This window comes from Larimichthys crocea, chromosome XIII (genome assembly GCF_000972845.2).
Source record: "Larimichthys crocea isolate SSNF chromosome XIII, L_crocea_2.0, whole genome shotgun sequence".
NCBI classification, from domain to species: Eukaryota; Metazoa; Chordata; class Actinopteri; family Sciaenidae; genus Larimichthys; species Larimichthys crocea.
In genome coordinates, this window is record NC_040023.1 from 270,290 (window position 1) to 290,643 (window position 20,354).

General features: G+C 43.9%; 2 protein-coding genes across 8 annotated transcripts in view; one reads left to right on the forward strand and one right to left on the reverse strand.

Annotated features, from left to right (window-relative positions):
• Positions 1–402: 402 nt before the first annotated feature.
• Positions 403–5,514, forward strand: cyp51 (cytochrome P450, family 51). 2 transcript variants are annotated; one of them, XM_027287175.1, is made up of 11 exons: positions 403–525; positions 660–837; positions 934–1,032; positions 1,487–1,663; positions 1,792–1,918; positions 2,047–2,221; positions 2,367–2,486; positions 2,580–2,775; positions 3,378–3,473; positions 3,587–3,755; positions 3,932–5,514. In XM_027287175.1, the coding sequence occupies exons 2-11, from the start codon at positions 682–684 to the stop codon at positions 4,108–4,110; spliced, it is 1,494 nt and encodes a 497-aa protein (XP_027142976.1). In that variant the 5' UTR covers positions 403–525; positions 660–681; the 3' UTR covers positions 4,111–5,514. The 2 variants fall into 2 exon arrangements, with proteins under 2 accessions (XP_027142976.1, XP_010739985.2); XM_010741683.3 differs by lacking the exon at positions 403–525 and having other exon boundaries at positions 533–837.
• Positions 4,996–20,354, reverse strand: part of akap9 (A kinase (PRKA) anchor protein 9) — a 59,482-nt gene continuing 44,123 nt past the window's right edge. For 3 of the 6 annotated variants that reach the window (XM_019254807.2, XM_019254806.2, XM_019254803.2), the window contains 28 exons: positions 17,561–17,737; positions 16,932–17,036; positions 16,421–16,573; positions 15,972–16,058; positions 14,527–15,561; positions 14,194–14,328; positions 14,064–14,108; positions 13,838–13,978; positions 13,615–13,659; positions 12,658–13,503; positions 12,144–12,201; positions 11,626–11,747; positions 11,285–11,473; positions 11,000–11,167; positions 10,322–10,427; positions 10,016–10,211; positions 9,663–9,813; positions 9,200–9,544; positions 8,701–9,000; positions 8,377–8,609; positions 8,163–8,268; positions 7,734–7,928; positions 7,414–7,617; positions 7,072–7,304; positions 6,846–6,940; positions 6,615–6,759; positions 6,312–6,442; positions 4,996–5,724 (listed from right to left, as the gene is read on the reverse strand). In XM_019254807.2, coding sequence (XP_019110352.2) covers positions 5,681–5,724; positions 6,312–6,442; positions 6,615–6,759; positions 6,846–6,940; positions 7,072–7,304; positions 7,414–7,617; positions 7,734–7,928; positions 8,163–8,268; positions 8,377–8,609; positions 8,701–9,000; positions 9,200–9,544; positions 9,663–9,813; positions 10,016–10,211; positions 10,322–10,427; positions 11,000–11,167; positions 11,285–11,473; positions 11,626–11,747; positions 12,144–12,201; positions 12,658–13,503; positions 13,615–13,659; positions 13,838–13,978; positions 14,064–14,108; positions 14,194–14,328; positions 14,527–15,561; positions 15,972–16,058; positions 16,421–16,573; positions 16,932–17,036; positions 17,561–17,737 — 5,790 coding nt within the window. In that variant the 3' untranslated portion in view covers positions 4,996–5,680. The remainder of the gene's footprint in view (positions 5,725–6,311; positions 6,443–6,614; positions 6,760–6,845; positions 6,941–7,071; positions 7,305–7,413; positions 7,618–7,733; positions 7,929–8,162; positions 8,269–8,376; positions 8,610–8,700; positions 9,001–9,199; positions 9,545–9,662; positions 9,814–10,015; positions 10,212–10,321; positions 10,428–10,999; positions 11,168–11,284; positions 11,474–11,625; positions 11,748–12,143; positions 12,202–12,657; positions 13,504–13,614; positions 13,660–13,837; positions 13,979–14,063; positions 14,109–14,193; positions 14,329–14,526; positions 15,562–15,971; positions 16,059–16,420; positions 16,574–16,931; positions 17,037–17,560; positions 17,738–20,354) is intronic. The other 3 variants (XM_019254804.2, XM_019254805.2, XM_019254808.2) reach the window with 3 other exon arrangements.

Consider the following 20,354-nt stretch of genomic DNA (forward strand, 5'->3'; position numbering starts at 1 on the left):
ATAGTTTTTGCAGTGTCCTTAGCGCATTATGTAGTAATTTTTATTGGAAATTTTATTTTATAGACTTAAAATATACCTAAATTTTGAAATGAAGACTTCCTATTTAACTATTTATTAATTTTAAAGCACTTCAAATACACTGCAAACAGCTAGATAACCCTGGAATTAATTATAAATGTCTTCGTTACGTTACTCTGGTATACTTCGGTACTTCTTACTGAAAGTAAGTGAGACTTTTTAACGGCACACGGTAACGTGTTTGAAGTTAAGGCAAAGAAGTTAAGCGCCAAATTTAAAAACCAAACAAACAAAAAAAAAAAACAGTTTTACTAATAAACATCCATCAAAATTTCTCACAATCGATGGCGCAGATCATGAATCGTCCTGTTGGGAGTGACATCATATAGCAAGACATCGGTTCAGGTACCGGCAGCCAATCACAGCGCTAGTTACTTGACTGACACGTGGTCAGCAGCCAATAGAAAGCCTCCGTTGGTCAGGCGGGGGCAGGACGAGGATTGACAGGTAGGGATGTTGGGGAAATATTACCGACGGTCCGCTAACACGAACATCAGATGGACTGCAGCCGTGGGAACTTTGAATAAGCGACTGCTTATTCACTGAAATAATAATCGCCATAAAGCGGATTTTTTTTCCAGGTCAGACAGACCCAGCGGTATAATGCATTTCTATGAAATGAGCAGTAGACTGATCGGGGACACTGTTTCCAAAGTGACCGACAACGTGACCACCGTGGTGCTGGCAGCCTCTGTCATCACTCTCATTCTGGGATATGTTTCTAAAGTGCTGCTCAGACAGTCCTCGGACAAGGACCTGGTGAGTTAAGAGCAAAAACCAATGAATGCTGAACATAGCTGTTGAAAAGCATCGTCAGTCTGTATTCATCATTCACCGTTATGCTGATTTTTGCAGAAGTATCCACCTTACATTCCCTCCAGCATCCCCTTCCTGGGTCATGCCATTGCGTTTGGAAAAAGTCCCATTGAGTTTCTTGAGAATGCTTATGAAAAAGTGAGTATTACAACACAACTGAAGCTATTAGTTGAGTAATCTGCAAGTGTTTTGATTTTAAATTTATATTTTTATCAAAATGGCAAAAAAGAAATCTGTTTGTTTGTATTAAATGAGATATATTTATGTTTTCAACTGTTGGCAAATGGTCTTATGTTATATTAAATAATACACCAATTAAGGTTAATTAGTACTGAAATAATCATTAATTGCAGCCTTATCTTGCAGGATCACTTCGCTGAATCTTATCTTACCTCTCACACACAGTTTTTCACACTTATACATACTTTATAGCCTGTCCCTGTTCAGTTCTTAACTTTTTTTTATTTGAATAAATCATAGAGGTCTAAATCATAGACAGGGATTTTAGTATGTGTCTGGCAACCCCTCAGATTTATTCTGTCCTGACCACCAAGCTCTGTTTAATCCCTGCTTGTCTGCTGCCCGCCCACAGTACGGCCCAGTGTTCAGTTTCACCATGGTGGGGAGCACATTCACCTACCTGCTCGGCAGCGACGCAGCCCAGCTGATGTTCAATAGCAAGAACGACGACCTGAATGCAGAGGACGTCTACTCCAGACTGACCACGCCGGTGTTTGGCAAAGGAGTAGCCTATGATGTCCCCAACCCTGTGAGTCCACCTTAACTGTGAAATCAAATTGTAAACAAATCCACAGGGGTACAAGAAAAAGGAGTAATTGCATGTTGCAATTGTATGAAACCTACCGCTATAACAGCGTCTTCTTTAATATGTTGCAGGTCTTTCTGGAACAAAAGAAGATGTTGAAGACTGGACTGAACATTGCTCATTTTAGGGAACACGTGAAAATCATCGAGGCAGAGACCAAAGAGTATTTTCAGAGATGGGGAGACAGTGGGGAGAGAAGTGAGATCCTTCACATTGATTTAAACATGAAGATTCTGTTCTTACTGACGGTTTTGGTCGCTTTAACACAAAGTTTTGTGGCGTCAAAATGGCACACATTAACCGCATGAACCATTTGTCTGTTTCAGACCTGTTTGAGGCTTTGTCTGAGTTGATCATCCTGACGGCCAGCAGCTGCCTACATGGGAAGGAGATCCGCAGCATGCTGAATGAGCGAGTGGCCCAGCTGTATGCTGACCTGGACGGAGGATTCAGTCACGCAGCCTGGCTCCTGCCCGGCTGGCTACCGCTGCCCAGCTTTAGGTAGGACTGCTGGAGGAGCTCAGAACACACACATCTGTTGTCGATGTCACATTTGCCACAGGATGGAGCTGAGACTGAATTTATTTTGACTAGAAAGATAGTGGAACACTTCTGGATATCAGAGAGAACCTTTTTTTCTGTTTAGGAAAAGGGACAGAGCTCACAGAGAGATCAAGAACATTTTCTTCAAGGTGACTCAGAAGCGCAGACAGTCTGGAGAGAAAGTGGACGACATCCTGCAGACCCTCATCGATGCCACCTACAAGTAAGATAACTTCAGTGTCCAAGACATTATTCAGGAAATGACAGCATGGTTTAATTCATTCTAAGCTCACAATGCTGGGTCACATGTTTGCAGAGACGGACGACCTCTGAACGACAACGAGATCGCAGGGATGCTGATTGGTCTCCTCCTGGCGGGTCAGCACACATCCTCCACCACCAGCTCCTGGATGGGTTTCTTCATGGCCAGAGACAAATCTCTGCAGGAGCGCTGCTACGCCGAGCAGAAGGCTGCGTGTGGAGAAGACCTGCCTCCACTCGACTATGATCAGGTTAGGCTGGAGTTTGGAATATGTATCTCCAAATAACAAAATAGCACCAATTTACAATCAGGCAGGTCACAAAACAGCTTTGCATCAGCTGCTGCAGTTTGCTGTGAGGAGGAGGGGCTCCCTCTGCTGGTTGCAGAAATTTAAACAGTTACTGTACATTGATTGTAGTCTTCTGCAGTCATGCATACAGGTCACATTTTCCTAAAGAAGTAGCTAAAACAGACTATCTGCTGCCTGTTGAAGGACTGTTGTCTGCACTGTGTGTACAAATAGTTTTAGCCATCTGCTCTTTTTCACAAAAATCTATACGGGAAAGAAAGGAGACAGGTCATAAACACAACGACAGGCTGAGTAAGATAAGACTATTGATCCTCAGACAGGGAAATTCGGTTGTTGCAGCAGCACATAGGCAAAAATAAGTACAGATGAATAGAGAAAGTAAAAAAAGAAATACAAAATAAGAGTAGAATTAAAAAGAGAAACTATACACGAAAAGACAAAATGACCAAAGTGACAGTAATGTGATTAGTAGCAGGAATGAGAGATTATGAATTCGAGATATGCTCAAGTAATGCTTCCTCTGGGCTGTTTTTCGTCCTCAGCTGAAAGATCTCAACTTGCTGGAGCGCTGTTTGAAGGAGACCCTGCGTCTCCGCCCGCCCATCATGACCATGATGAGGATGGCTCGCTCTCCCCAGGTCTGAACACCTGAATCACATCCTGGAATATTCTACAATATTCCCCTTTTCAGTTTGAATATCTTATTTCTCAGTAAGTGTACAAACAGTTTTGTTCTCCGTTATTCTATCAGACTGCAGCAGGATACACCATCCCTGTAGGCCACCAGGTCTGCGTTTCCCCGACTGTCAACCACCGTCTGTGCGACACCTGGGACAAGAGGTTGGAGTTCAATCCTGACCGCTACCTCGACGAGAACCTCGCTGCAGGGGAGAAGTTTGCCTACGTGCCGTTCGGAGCAGGTAAGAAAAAAATCGAAAAATTTTCATAAATATGGTCTCTTGTATGAAAGGAGTCAGATTTATGTTTCCTTCAACTCAAAAAACAGGTCAACTTAAAAACTGAACACACTAGGACTAATGTACTAAAAATGTTTATTACTAAATGAAAACTTTACCTTTTGCTGTCTTTTCTTCAGGTCGCCATCGCTGCATCGGGGAAAACTTTGCCTACGTCCAGATCAAAACCATCTGGTCCACTTTACTGCGCATGTACGACTTTGACCTGGTGGACGGATATTTCCCCACAATCAACTACACCACAATGATTCATACCCCTAACAACCCCGTCATCAGATACAAGAAGAGAACACAGTGAGAGACTGAAGGAAGAGCATCTAAAGTCAAAACATCCTGAGTGTTTGAACTTCCTAGGACTTGAATTTAGGATTAAGATTTTCACGACTGCACTTTGCTCCGCCTAACTGTCCGAACTTTGACCGTTTGTGCTTCTTTTAGCACTTTTTTTTTTTTTTTTTTTTTTTTTTTTAAATCTGAACCTCAACATTAATCCACGAATGTTTGAAACTTTCCAGAGATAATTACACCTACTGTATGACTCTGACTGGAAAACAGATGCTAATATTCACAATGTGAATTCTTCAGAATAGAAATGGTTAGTAATGCAGTGCTTTGATGGCGGGGAAACATCGATTCAGTGCTTCATTCATTCCTTCCTTCCTTCCTTCGGGGCGCATACAATTTTATTAAGCGGTAAAACTGACTTTAGTCCATATTCCAGATTTGAGTTTTCAGCCTCCCATGAAAGTGACATTGCAACATTTACTGCATTAAACATATGAATAAAAATAAAAATAAAAAGGTTCTTACTGTGCCCCCCTGTGCGCAGAGTAATGAATCAGCTGTTGTGGATGATCATCCACACGGAATCAGAGGTGATGCAAAACTTTAAAAACACTAAAGGTCATCCCATATTTTAGGAGAACTTTATTTAAAGGCGATCTGTACTACAGTAATTGCGCCTGTAACTCGGATCTTTTGTTTTGAAAGCAGAAAGTTACGTCTCTGCAAAAAGCGCGTTGTGTCTTCTTATTACAGAAAATATTGTGCTCATCTCTGCATGTTTTTGGTCTACTTTGTTCTTTGCGATGTTTGTTTCTTGCGTTCCAGAAAAAAACCTGTTGATAATGTCAAACATTATCATTTGTAATTCCTTCTTTCAATAAAGAAACTTTCAAAAACACAAACTTAAGCCAAGTTTATTGAAAAACTGTTTCAGTACAGCAACGTCCATCATGTGCCTGTAAAGCCTGTGTGTAAAGATCACTTATCTTGAAAAGAGAGATGTTGAATTTTTTTTCCCTCAATAGCTTTGCCCCCCAAAATTTCCATTTTTTAGTCAGTGGTTTAACAAGAAATGAAAAATACATAACTCTTTCAAATAATGTAGTCCTCTTTATTTCAGTTTTTGACAAAATACCCAGAAAATTCAAAGCTCCTACACTTTACAAAAATACGCTCTCTACAAATGTCCTCTGTAGTCTGTCTGGCCTAAACAAAACACAGTGTAGTGTAGAATATCCAGTAGCAGCCGCCTCCTCAACAATAAACCCAAACATTCTCTACATAACGCTCCACCCATACAACACAAACATATAAATTAATCACGAGGTCTTAAATTAGCATTAGACAAATATACATGATTGTAGTTCGTTCACAACAAAGAGGCAGATTAAATTACAAACATAGCTGTTTTTCAAGTGCCGGCGACAAAAAGCCTGAATACAACATGTCGTACACTAATAAAAAAATGTGTTTTGGTCCACATGGAAAGATACAGTCCACACCAGACTGATAGAAAACAGCAGAGCGCTCAGCACGAGAAAAGGCAACTGAGTTTCTTCAAGCCAAATTCAACTCGACGGCATCTATCTTCTCAAGCCAAAGTGCAATTGAGCATATGAAGAAGCACCTGTGGAGCAAATAAAATATTTACTTGAAAATGACTTTATACACTTAAAGGTTCATTTTATACAAACTACTGCCAAATCACAACCCCACACAGTGATTTATGGAATCTAAACTAATTTTCAGTGTCAAACAATAAAATGAGGCTGTTTATTAGTTATTTTACTGACGCAGAGTGTTGGGATTCTTGCTGACCTTCTTAAAATAGCAAATGGAAAATATTATTTCTTTCCATGGCTGTGTCGCTGAAATTTTTATCAGTCAACATTTACAGAATGAGCTTTTTGGTGTTGCTAACACTGTTTTGATGGCTTGAGCCAATTCAATGTTTGAATATTGCGTAATTATATACAGTATATAAGTTTGCATTAAAAAACAGGTGTACAGGTGGAGCCTCAGTATTGTGGCTCCAACTCTGATCCCAGCTGTACAGACTCCAAATGATGTTAGCAGCACAAGACGGCAGCAGCCATGATTCAGGATATTTTGGCTTTATTTGTACAGTGGGAGGAAACACGAGACGCGTCGTCAATCTTGATGTCAATAGTGTCTACAATACTAAATCGGGATGCGGTGTGCTGTATGTGTTACCTGATGTCACACTACCCAGCCTCCTCTGCAGCGCCTCCAGTCTGGAGATGTAGTCAGTGAGTGCCCGGTCGGGGTCGTAGCTCTGCAGGTGGGAACAGGTGAGAGCTCCGTGGTCTCCAGCCATGTGAAACCTACAAAAGCACAGACATCGAGCTTACAGCAACAGACACAACAGTTCACTGAAACAGATTGGAATTGAGTTTAGTCCTAACTTTAAACAATCTTGTAAAAAACAAAATGATTGAGTGATGATTATTTTCCAAACAATAAGATGAATTGATAATAGCTATCTGTTAGTTGTACCTGTGGTGTGTGGAGGAGACAGCTGATCTGGGCGATTCACGTCCACTTCGCCCCCTGCTGGACACTCCTCCTCCTCCACCTCCTCTTTCTCTGTACATCTCCACACTGCTCGGGTGAAGATAAGGCGAGTCTCTCACCTCTGTACCTGAGAAAGATAAATACATTTTATTTATCTAAATCACACTTTCCACATGTAGAAGGCAAACAAAATGAAATGCACAGTTCGGTCACCTAACGTCTGTCCTGATCCGTTCTTGTTGATGCTGCAGGAGGTTGTGGAGCTCATCCCCGTCGCCCTGTGCCATCGCTTGACTAGAAAACGCATTCTGAACACAACATGTAGGTTTTAGTTTTAGAAAATAAAATATATCTGTTGTTGACATGACATTAGCTTAAAGGGAATACTGGATAACGCTGGTCAAAACAAACTCTCCAACACAAAGCTCCAGCTGCCTACCTGGACAGAGCGATAGAAACTCGGACGGCAGAGCGGAAACGCATCAGCCCCCGGCGCCGCTGGCTGAGAGAGTCCAGGCTGGAGAGGGAAGGCCGGCCACCCATCCTGGAGAGGAGTGACAGCGTGGCTTCCTCGCACTCCTGGAATCCACCCAGCAGTAACAGCAGATACTTCTTCTGGTAGATCAGCGCTTTACGGAAGCTTTCTGACCTCAAGTATTTCCCGTACATCCTCTGGAGGCAAAGGAAGAGTAACATGATGAGCAATTAACACCAGCGTTTCTGCTAAAGTTACTACAAACTCCTCAGATATGAAATGAATCATAATGATTTATTAGCTGACCTTCAGTGCAGCATTGTCAGCCTCAGGTCCAGTTATCTCTCGCAGGGTGTCGGTCCTGATTTCACACCTGAGTCGGGCCACCTGGGCCTGGGCCTGATGTAAAGCCTTCTCCAGGCGGACCTTCTCTCTTGTCCAAGCCTCACGCTCCTGGGAAAGCAGCAAACTCGAGGAGTCCATCTTGGACACTCCTCTCCTGCCGCTGAACTGCAGGAGGAGATGAAATAATGGAATTTTTTTATGAAGTCTTCTGCACTGCAAAACAAACGATCAATCTGAGCTATCCACACATGAGAATGATTGATTTCCTGTCATGTACTTACACCGTCACCTGATTCCAGTCCAGCCTGCCGATAGCGTCGGAGCTCTTCCTCCAGGCGGAGTGTGTGGTTCCTCAGATCGTTCTTCTCTTCGGTCAGGCGACTGACGAAACCTGTTAGCTCGGCGTTCTGCCTCAGCAGCCGCTCGGTCAGGGAGTTGGAGGAGCTGGAGGAGCCTCCTGCCAGCAGGGAAACACTCTGCGGGAAACACACACAGTCACAGCAGTTACAACAGTGTGTGTGTTCAAACTAGGAGCTCAACAGATTACAGACATCCAGAAAACAAACAAACAAACAGATGATTTGAGCTCATCAGCAGAGTGGAAATGATTCGTTTGAAGCTCCTTGATTATGTTTTGAGGAGAATTCGGTCTTTCATATTTTACTTAAACTGAGGTAGAAGTTAAACCATCGAACCAAACACTTTCTGACCTCGGGGACAGTGGGGAGACCCGGGGATTGCTGCAGCATAGTGATGACTTCATCGACATTGGTCTGCACCCAGGATAACTCTTCACTGTCGACTTCTGCCGTCAGCCTGTAACCAACAAGTACAAATGACAAGCGATGAGTTAATTCCCATAAAGCAAGTCTTTCATGTGATCCATTGTTAATATTAAACATTGATTACAGCCGCTGTGATTACCTGCCAGTAGTCTTGCTCGCCATGCTGCGGATCTTCGAGGAAACAAGGTGGAGTTTGCCCAGGACCTTATCGACTGTGCGCCAGGGGCCGTGGTGTTGTCCGCTTGCGCGCCCTGTTGGAGAGACGTCCAGGTGGGGAGACATGCTGGAGCTCGCTGACTGAACGTTTCCACTCTTCTGCTGGAACACCCAGTCTTTTGTGCGGTCGGTGGACTCGCCGTGCCAGACAGCCTGCTGTTCGGATCACGACAACGCAGCTTTAATACTTCACATCAAATGAGATGAGAGAAAAAGGCTGTCAAAATAAAAGCACAATAATACTCACGGCGTGTCCATCAGCCTGCAGAGGTCCGCTCTCGTCCCTTCCACCTCTCTGCTCTCTAAACTGCTTTAACCTCTCCTCCAGTCTCTCCTTCTCTTCCTCTAGACTCTTCCTCCTCTCCATCTCTCTCTCCAGCTGCTCTTGGAGCTCAGACATTTGTGCCTCCAGCCTCTCCTGCTGGGCCCGGGCCTCCAGCAGTGCCTCGTGGTCTCGTCTTGACCTCTGACTCCCCAGAGTCAGCTCCTCCTCTTTTCGTACCACCTCGAGCTTCTGGGCCTCCACCTGACTGAGGAGATGCACCACCTGGAGAAATAAAATTAGGATAAATACAGATTTAAGACTTAAGATAAAAATAATTTTACTGATGAGGACAGATGTTAGCCACTGAAGGTCTGCTGTTATTGCACCATTAATGCTCACAAGAGTTTCAGTAGTAAGAGGGTGAAACGACAACACTAGGACTGCTTAGTAAGCAAATTCAGCAGAGTACATCAAATCCCACCTGGGCGTGTTTGTCATCCAGCTCCCTCTGCAGTCGTTCCACCAGATTCCCTTCCTCCTCAAACACCCTCCCATCCTCCTCAGCTCGCTGCTCATTGGAGGCACCGCTGTCTGTGGAGACACCCGTCCGCAGCTCCCTCTCCCTCCCCAGCGCGGTGCTCATCTCCTGGGCTTTGGCGCGCTCTGTCTCCAGCTGGACCTGGAGCTCCTGGAGGCGTCTGCTGAGGCTCAGGTGCTCCTGTTCGGCCTGCTGGGAGAGCTGAGAGGAGGCCTGCCGTTCCTGATCCAGGGTCAGGGTCAGCTGTGCCAAGCGGCTCTTTTGCTCCTCCAGAGTGAGATGCAGGTCCTCAGAGGAAAATGGAAATATAACTTGTTTTTAGAATGATTTATACAGTAAGAAAGGAAAAGTTAAGATAGTAAAAAAGTGAAGTATGGGCTGATTTGTGGTCGCCATAGCCTCTCACCTCCAGTTCTTCTTGTTTACTCTCCTCGTCTCTCCCCGTTCGACACCTCTCCTTCTCCACGGACCACTGAAGATCTCTGCTCCTCTTCCTCTCCTCGGTCAGCTGGTCGTTCAGTGTATCAACCTCAGCAGCCTTCTGCGATACCTCTGCTCTGTTGTCCGAGATAATATTAATAAGATGAGAGGTTGTGAATATTTTAGTCGCTTTTGAACTTTGTGACATCGATCACTCCCTTTCTCTCCTCATATTTCCAATCTATAGCTCTACTGTAAACATTTGTGACATTTGTGAAAGCATTTGAAACACTGTTATATTACAGTTCTATTTGTCTGTAATCAAACATAACGTCTAACCTGAGTGTGTCCAGCTCTTTGAAGTGTTTGTGCTGAGCCTTGAGCGTCGTCTCCAGCTCCAGTTTAGTTTGGGACAGTTCACCCTTCAGCTCCTCCACCAGCAGCCTCTCGGCCTCCGCTGCTCCATCAGCTCCTCCTCCTTCTCTCTGCTGCGTCAGGCTATATTCACCACCCATTGACACAGTAGGCTGGGTACCTAATGGACAATAATCAGAGAACATCAATATCAGCACATTTTCACTCTACACTAGGAAGTAAATATAATAAAGTATCAAGGTTTCATGGAATTTATTTTAACTGGTTCACCTTGATGAAGTTGCTCTAGCTGAGCACGGAGTTGATGAATCTCAGAGATGAGACTGGACCTGTCTGCGGTACACAGTGAACCCATGGCCTCTCTGTGCTGAGCGTCCTAGATCACGATCACAAACACAACATCTATTTGGTTACTGACCACGACATGTGATGATCAAAGCAGAGGAAAGATGAGGGAAAGTTGTTTCTGTCCAATAACGTACAGATCTTTGACATTTCTAAAGCAGACATTGAAATGATGTCATCAATAATTAAATAAGGTTGGTGACACACACAAGGTATTTTTATGTATGTTAACATATAACTGATGACCCAGTTTAGTTAATTTTTTGGTAAATATAGTTGTGTAGTTCTTGTGTTTGTAACTATCCTGACAGTTAATGCTTTTATTGTGAAGCTTTTTGCAACTTTTATTTTGAAAAGTGTTCTATAGTGCTAAATAAATTTGACTTACTTAATCTGACTTTACTTCATTTTAGGGTTAAGAGAAGAGGAAACTGATGTTATAAATATGAATTACATTTTGTCAGTACTGTGTTTTATTTTCAGATGAAACCTTATGTAATATAAATGTATATAATGTGTAATATAAATGACCTACTGTACATTTAAAATGGCGTTTACCCTCAACTTGTGTACAGAATACAGATCCAGCCTGTTATTTCTGACCTGTTCAGCCAGTCTGCGCTCCAGCTGATTGAGATGGATGATAGCATCGCTGGTGTCCAACAGGTCCAACTGGCTGTAGAGGGCGCTCTTCAGCACGCTGCGCTCCCTCGTAAACACCTGCCGCACTGCATCCAGCAGCTCCGCGCGCCAGTCCACACTGCCTGACGTCTGCAGACAGTCACATAGACACACAGATGAAGACACACAAGCGCATACACAGTGGAAGACTTCTCCAGCGGATGAACACAAGAACTGTCTTGTGAAGATTCTTCCTCTTTCCTCTACCTGTGTTCCTCTGTGTGTCTGCATCTGCGTGATGAGGCCTTTGAGAGACTCCACAGTTGCCAGTAAGGCGTCTCTTTCCTTCATCCAGCCCTGGACGTTGAACTGGCTGCCCGGCTCGCCTTCAGAGAGAGGCAGCTCTGACAGAGACAGAACCTGCATGCCCTCCTGGTGAACCTCACGCAGCAACGTCTAAAGAGACAAACATCACACAGCCTTTAAGACCAAGAAAATACTACATCATTGTATATAACATTTTATTCACTCTTATAATTTAACTCCCACTCTCATATTCAGTATTATATATTTCTGAGATGTAGGACGCTGTATATAATAAGTTGTACCTTGATCCGGTCAGGCAGTGGATCATCAGTCTCTCTCCTGGCGCCCTCTGGAGTTGTCCTGAATTCTTGCTGTAAGCTCGGGAGGTCAAATCCAGTCCGCTGGCTGTAGTCTGAGCTGCTGTCTGTAAGAGGACCAAAGTTTGCTTGAAACAAACTACTGAAAATGTTTTTAATGTGGCTCTTCACACTCATAAGTTGTTCAGGATCTTTCAAATCTGCCATGAGAAAGTATTTTCTTTGGAAAGTGTTACGTGTGGAGCAAAAACCAAAATCTCCCTTGAGCTCTAATGCCACATAAAGTATCAGCAGAAACACACCGAGGCTGAAATAAGAATAGCTGAGCGGACTACTCTCACAGGACTGTGCCGTTTATAGCACTCAAGTTATTCCTATGAACTGTTTATTCAAGCAAAACCTGAAAAACACGAGAAGTCTGGACAAAAGCATTCAATCATTGTCACAAACAATGATAACAGAGGTGTGATGGTGCTGTTTCAGTGTGGTGTACAGTATCTTACCACTTGTATAGCCATCTTTGAACTGTGATGGAGGACAGTCCTGCTTTGATGAAGGAGCCTAGAAAAGATTAAAACAGGATTCAGATTGTTTCACTAGATTCATCAAAATGATAATACAACGCAAACAATGTTTGCAAACTGTCAGTATGCAAAAAAACACTGAGCTACTTTACAGTTCATGATAATGTGCATACATCTACATATCTATTTGCCCACAATGCAATGCACAAAAGCAACGGAGGAGCTGCTGACAGCTGGAAAAAATGAAACTGTGGGTGGTGGTGAAACAGTTCCAGACAATCTTGGAAAATCAAATAAATACGCATTAAATATTAGGAAAAACATTTTGGTGTCTCTTTGTGAAGTTTAACGGCAGCAGATTTACCAAGTCTCCATTTTGTTTCCTGTTAAAATGTCATATTGACACTGTTGTATACTAAAACTAACACTACTAACATGATTAGTTTGTATAGAATAATGGATCTGGGACACAGTTATTGTCGCCTGGCCTCACCTCCGTAGAGCGCAGCTTGTCAATGACAGCCTTAAGGGCCTTGCACTCGTCCTCCAGAGCCTGTGTGTCTCTACGAAGGCTCTCGCTCTCTGAAATATGTCGAGCTTCCATGTCCAGGATCTCTGCAGCGTGAAGCTCCTGCATCTGTAAGATCTTGTCCTGGAACTCTCCGATCACCTCCTCCATCTCGTCTTTGGTTGGAGACTTGCATTCCAGGCCGAGGTCAGACATTTGGAGAGGGTCGGTTTGCGTGAATGAGTGCGTCAGGGCCATGTGTTGCTGCTCAGAGCTGCTGTTCTGCCGAGCACTGTGAGATTTGTGAGACGGCTGGCTGGAAGTGGAGGAGTTTTTCCTGGATAGAGACGGTTTATCTTTGGCACTGCTTCCCTTGCCTGCCGGCTGTTTGCCTCCTTTCCTTTTAGGCTGGGTGGTGGAGGAGGAAGAAGCAGATGAGACAGGCTGAGGAGACAGGGAGGGTGAGGGCGAGGGGGAGGGAGAAGGCGATGGAGGACCAGATTCCGCTGTCTTCATCAAGGCTGTCCGTACCTCCTGGAGCTCCTCTTTGAGCTTAGAAATGGAGAGCTCACGGATGTGGAGCTCGTCCTGTAGTTTCTCATTATGTTGCATGTAGCTGCTGAGTTCCTCTTTGGTCGTATCCACATTCTGTCTCACCTCCTGGAGCTCCCCTTGGAGTTTAGAAATGGAAACTTCACGGACTTGGAGGTCCTCATGAAGTTTCTCATTCTGCTGCCTGAAGCTGTCGAGTTCTTCTTTGGTGGAAGCCGCATTGTTTCTGACCTCCTGGAGAAGCTCTGCCATGTCGGCTCTGTCTTCTTCTGTTTGTACCTTGAGAATGAAGAGGCAATGAAGAGAAACAAACAATCTCATCAATCTTAGAAATATAAATACACTGATAATACCGTACGTCATGTTTCAGAGAACGTTAAAACGACTTACTTGGAAGAGTTCTCCTTTAAGTTGGGCAATGGTCATTTCCCGCTCCTTCAAAAGCATAATGGTGTGTGATTAAAATGTGTATCAATAATAAATATCTGTTCATGAGCTCAAACTTCCCCGCAAAGGTAAAAACGTACAGATATATGTTACAGCAGTACTGAGGTTTCTTGTTTTTAATGGAAAGACTGTAAAGATTGAAAACGTCTGACAGCTGGCTCTGTACCTGCAGCAGCTCCTGGAGCTTCTCCAAGCTCTCCTTGCAGTTGTTCAGCTCCTCTTTGGTAGCAGCCACCTCCCTTTGAGTCTCCATTAGATCCTCTTGAAGCTCAGACACCTTGGTCTCCTCACTGCCTTCAGATGACACCTAAAGTGACAAAGTTTAAACATTAGACAAGAACAGACTCAGTTTAAAATCTAAACTGCTGAAGGATCAACGTTTTTCTTCCTACCTTTTGAAGCTGGTCCTGTAGTCTCTCTATTGTAACCGTTTTTTCCTAGAAAGAAAAGCACATGTTGGTCAGTCCGCACCAAACAATGGGAATACTCTCATGAAGAATGAACACTCTGAGGTAGTCATACCTGGAGTTCCTCCTGGAGTCTGCTGCAGCTCTCCTTGTAGCTGTCCAGCTGCTCTTTGGTGGCCGTGGCCTCGTCTCTGACCTCCTGCAACTCCTGAAGAACCTCAGATGCAGCCGTCTGGTCAGCAGAGGAGGTCTGATAAAAAAAGTCACAGAGATATGTTACATAGCCCGAGGCTTAATTACAATGACTTAGACTAGTTAACCATTAATAAGAGTGCAGAGAAATTTAAAGAACACTAGCTCCAAAATAGGTAGATCAGGACAAGTACAATAGTGTACACAGGCCAAAAAAAAAAGGACAAATATCATCACTTATTAGTCAAACTCTTACCTCCACAGCTGGCGATGTCCTCTGGTGTGTCCTGGCCTTCATCTGACTGAGCAGATCCATGAGCACGGAGAGCCTCCTCTCGTACTCCAGCACTTCTTCCTCAGAGCTGGAGAGGAGCTGCTTCTGGAGCTCCTGGTCTTTCTGCATCCCACTGAGTCCCACCTCCAGCTCCCGAAGCCTCTCGGTCAGATGGACTACCTTTCCTGTGGGAACTTGTCTCGCTTGACTCATTCCACTGAAGTCCATTTGGGGAATGCCAAAGTCGCCAAAGTCATAGACATGTGGTTCTACCTGTGGCTCAGCTTGTCCTGTCCTCTGCTCGTCCTGCTTTTCTTTGGGTTCTTGTGCCTGCTGTTGCTGGAAGGCCTCCAGCGTGGCCTGGCTGACGAGCACTGCAGCCATTTTGTCCCTCAGATTTTGCTCCAGATTGGAGACTTTCTGTTGTAGACCCTCTGCATTGCTTTGCGTTTGCTCCACGAGGAGGCGGCAGCGGCTTAACTCGCAGTCCTTTTCATTGACGACATCCTCAAGCTCCCGGATACGAAGGTCCAACTCTTCCACTCTGGATGTTGCACTCTGCTCTAAAGCTTGTATCTGTGCCTGCATGACCACAAGGCCTGCAGTTTTCTCTCTGAGAGCCTCTTCGAGTTCTACCTCTGAACTCTTCGCCTTTTCCGTCTCAGCTAAAGCTTCTGTGCTCTCCTTCAAATGCAGATATGTATCCAACAGCTTGCTGTGCTCCGCTTTGAGTGTATCAAGCTCTTTGGTGGCCAGGTCCATTCTCTGCTTCATTTCATCGTATTCCTCTTCACTTGGACCCCATACGGAGCTCTCAGGCTCGGCCTTGGTGTCCTCGTCTTCCTCTGTAGCCGGCTTCTGCTCAATATTGACCAGTTCCTGCTGAAGTTTGTCTATGACTGCATTCAGTTGGTCAAGCTCCTCCTCATTATTCCTCTTCAGGCGTTCCTGTTCGCTCCGCAGGCACTCCACCTGGGACTCCAGGTCTTTAATCAGCTCATCCCGCTCATCAATTTCCTTAAGACAAACATACAGACATTATTATACCATAAAAAATATCAGATTTGAGGAGTCCGTCCCACTATTTAGAAAAACATCTGAGTCCCTGCTGTGCTTAGAAAGATTCTTTGAGTCCAAGATGATGTTGTTTTTTCTTGTTAACCAGATTGTAAAAACACTTTAGAGACTCAGAGGTTTAATGAGCCACCTCACATGAGCAAATGATCACCTCACAACAGACGATGGTGCTGTGGAACTACTTACCAGGACAAAGCAAGCAAAAACAACCCAACAAAAAAAAAAATGGAGCCAACAAAAACTAAAAGCGTACACGAAACCAGAAAACACACACAGTGATGAACTACCACGGAGCTATGCGTATTCAAAATAGACCTTCTGTTCTATTTCGTATATGCATATTGCGTTACCTTGTTATCAGAGGCTGTTTCCATGTGTTGGAGCTTAGTGATCTGTTCATTAAGAAGTGCTATTTCCCTGTCCTTCTCCTCCATCACCTTTAAAAGTCAGAGATTATAATTTGATGGCTATTAATAAACACGTCACGTGGGAGTCAGCTTTGTGGTGGACTGCTGAAAGTACACTGATTGAGGCAAAGAAGAAATGTGCCGACAGCAGCGTGGCAGAAGAATGAGCAAACGTGCAAACTGAAATTAGCAACTCAGAGCAAATATATTATTAAATAAAAAGTGTTTTTCTTCTATGGATATAACAGAGCTGTACGCAGTATATAAACATTTTAACAACTGATGATAGTGTGGATATGCCAGACCTTGTGTTGTACTCTGCAGTTCAAGCACAAGCTGGCAGTATCACACAATATCACATCGGTTGTCTTTGCAGCAGGATGGCTGTTTACCTGCAGCATGCCATCCCTGGTTTCTAGGTATTCTTGCTGGCTGCTGATCTCCTTCCTCTGGATCTCCAGCTGCATGTGAAGCTGCTGCACCTCCTCGCTCTTGTTCTCCAGCTCCTCTCTAAACTGCTCAAGCTGCTCTTCCAGGTTACAGATCTGAGGCGACGAGGTAAATATGACAAGCACTTCAGAGGAGACAGCACGAGACAGTGAAGAATATGCAGCTCTGTGATACAGCTGGAGATTTTTGTAATAAAAACATGAAATGCAGACCTTGATATCACATAATATTGCAGTACTAATTGTTCTCTGCAGGACAAAGAAGAATATTTATATCCACATCACGTTTCGTTGCAAGGATCTTGAAAAACATGAGTGTAACGCCTACACACCGACTCCAAACTCCAAACAAAGATGGATCTTCGTCACGTTTTCGTCGTTTAGAGTCGGCGTGCATTACCCTTTTCATCGAAGCTTGGAAAAATCTGAAAGCATAAACTGAGCGGAACACTACCTCTTTCTCTTTACGCTCCAGAGCTTCTCTCTCCGTCTGTAACTGAGACTCCAGTGTGGAGTGTTTTGCCTCTGTGATGGATGCATGCTGTTTCTTTTGTTCAACCTGTGACACACACACACACATGAAAGAAACTATTGAGCACAGCAGTTATTTACAACATGTGCAGGACGGGGTGCAGGAGCAAACTCTTGATTTTAAAGGATTCGAGCTACAAATGCACATTGTCCATGTTGTATCCTCAATGGTGCAACTGGAAGTCGGCGGCAGAGCCGATATGAGCATTTCCTCCGCTGCTCTTTTTGTTCACTCGCCACAGCCCTCCACAAACACTGGGGGGCAATCTTGACAGTTGCTAGCCATAGCTCAGTGTCATCACCAACAACAAACTGCTGGGACTGCTGAAGTAGACCCACCCACACATTGTTCTCCCGCTCTCCCTCCTCCCATTCCTGCTCTAGCTGTCACCTCCTCTACCTCCTCTACATCCTCACACACACACACACACACACACACACACCCTCTGCCATGCTCCACAGCTATTGTTCAGACTGCTTTTTCTCTCTCGCTGTCCCTGACTCAGTCTCCTGCACATTCTTCAACCCCCCTCACCCCCTCCCCTTCCTAACCTTCTCCAGGGACTCAGCGCTGGCCAGCAGGGCCTGCTCCAGCTCGCGGATGCGGCTCTCCAGCTTGTCAATCTCTTCGTCGCGCTCTCCCAACTCACGACGCAGCTGCTCCGAGCTGAGCAGCAGCTCACTGCACCAATCCGCCTTCTCCTTCAGCTGGGAGGTCAGCTGGTCCACCTGGTAGTGAGTGAGAGAGAGAGAGAGAGGGGAGAAACGAGGGGAGCGGGAGAGAGAGAGCGGGGATCATTTAATGAGATTCGCTTTCAGACACCACTCGCAACAGCATAGCTGATACATGTACAGCTAGCTGGGAGGTCAGCTGATCCACCTGAGAAAGGAGGGGGGGCAGAGAGTGTAAAAGAGGTGCAGGGACAGAGGGGAGAGAGAGATTTCATTCAGGGTGACACGGACCACAGAGCAGTACATTAACCAGGAGGACCGCTGGCAGGTAACTGATCCATCTGTGAGACGGGAAAACATCAGCAGATCAATGAAGGGGAGGAGGAAGAGTCCACAGGATGGAGGCTTATTTAGGATTCTCTCAGGACTGGATGCAAAATTTAGGTCCAGATGGCTTCATGAAAGACTGCCTGATTTTATGTATCCCTTTGTTCTTAAAAAATGCTTTTTTTAGGGTGTAATCTCACAGAAAACTGAGCGTCTAATCAAAACAAAATGACACTGTAGTAAAGCAGATGAAATACACCCCCTCACCACTAGCCTATTAAATATTAACGTGACTCGAGTATAGGATGAGAGTACTTCAGCCCTGAATAGTCTATTTATATTTATTATATTATTTAGTCATATTTTAGTCAACTTAAGTGAGTTTTTGAATCCAATTTCTTGCTCTGCATTCAGATATGATGCTTGAGACATGCTCCGTTTTCATCCAAGCGTTACTAATGCGGCAAATAAATGTTAAATGGTTAGTTTTACAAACTACAGTTTGTTCAAAATTCTAAACCTCATTAAGGAGGATACTTTAATAATTCTGTGAAACATTCTTACTTGACTGAATACTGTTGTTGGGACATTAAAGACATGAGGAAGGAGCAGACTGGGAAAGGACAATGTTTTGAAGTTTGCTTCCAAAAAAAAAGACACACAGCAGAGAGGTAACAAACAGGAGAAAGGACGAGAGAGAAAACAGACAGGTCATTAATTGCTACAGGGTTGGGCGGGATTACTAAAATGCACTAAATACTCTCTGGGGGAGATTCTACATGTAGCTACAAGCAATACCTTAAAGGTTACTCCATCCACCTGTAATAGCCACGGGAGAGAAAAGGCAGAGGCATAAAGGAGGAGAGGATGGAGAGTTTAAGGGCAAGAGGGGGGGGGAGAAGAAGCACTTAGTGATATGAATGTGTCAGGAGTCTGTGGAAATTATAGAAATAACAGAGGTTATATTTGGGGTATTATCCTGTGTGGTACTGATGTATAAACTATATATTATAAACAAGAGGAAACTACAGTATCTAGTCAGATAAGTCAAAGATTAAGCATATCAGGCATCAAAAGAAAGAAACAATATGACACTAAGCATTAAACTCATCTTCATTCCAGATGGAATAAGTGACTTATCTTGTCAAATGATGCTTCAGATTTGGCAAATGAAATGTTCTGAGGCCCCATAAACCAGTGAATTTAACTGTCTAATGTGTTTATTACAAACAAGAAGCTCTGTCTGTACTGGCTAATTACTTTGCGGGGCTCAAGGTTTCAATCGATTGTTGCAAGGACATTATTAGAGCTTGAAATATTCTGCAATACGATGACATCATTGTGCAAAAAAAATACATTTCTCCTTGCCCAGAGTGAACAGGAGGCTAGATTGTGAGTGGATGGAAAATGACAGTCAGTTACCAAAGAGAAGCCAAACAACAACAACACCACAGACGAACCAAATAAACAACATTTATGTTGAAATGGTGAATGAGATCAGATTAGAGGAATATAATGTGCCGACAATGAGGACTTAAAAAGACAGGTTAACAAGTACGGCTCAATTTTTCTTATGCCAGAAATTATACCACAAATGACTTTCAACAGCTGTCGATATCAAAGATCACTTGTAAGAATCTGTGGAATCTAACTGGTGTCCTCCAAACAATAAAGATAACATTGTGTCAGAGAGGGTGAAGGTGTAATCTGAGTCACAAATATTGGAGCACCCTTAATGATTTTTTTGGCCACTTGGGGGCAGTAGAACAAATTATAAACACAACATGGATCTATTAGAACACAAAAAAGTTGATCTGGCAAATATGTTAGCAAAAGTTACAGCATATATTAACATTGGAAATCTTATCTGCTGAAAAGCTCCTGGCCAATCATCAGCTAGTAACTAACTTTATCTGTGTGATGTTAGATGCTGAGCAGGTCACGCACAGCAGGTTCATGAGCTTTTTGGCAGAAAACAGTGAGGTTGATGAGAGTGAGGGTGAGCCAAAAAAGTAAAGCTTTGGGCCGTAAAACCAAAACAGTAAACTGAATTACTAAAACATTATGTTCAGTTTTCATATAGAAACATGTCATCAATATAGAAATATTGATTAGAGCAATTTATCACTTGAATTTAGCCTGTGAACTGACAGCAGTTTGTGCTGAGCAAATCAAATCAGTCGTAACTTGACCTGAATGACCAAAGCAGTGGTCAACATTATCAAATCTCATGGAGACCTCACTCCTACTGCACTGTGTATGATGAAACCCACTATTACACAACTTACAAAGGACCACAAGGGCAAATATTAATCCCACTCTCACTCTTTAGTCTGCAAAACACTCC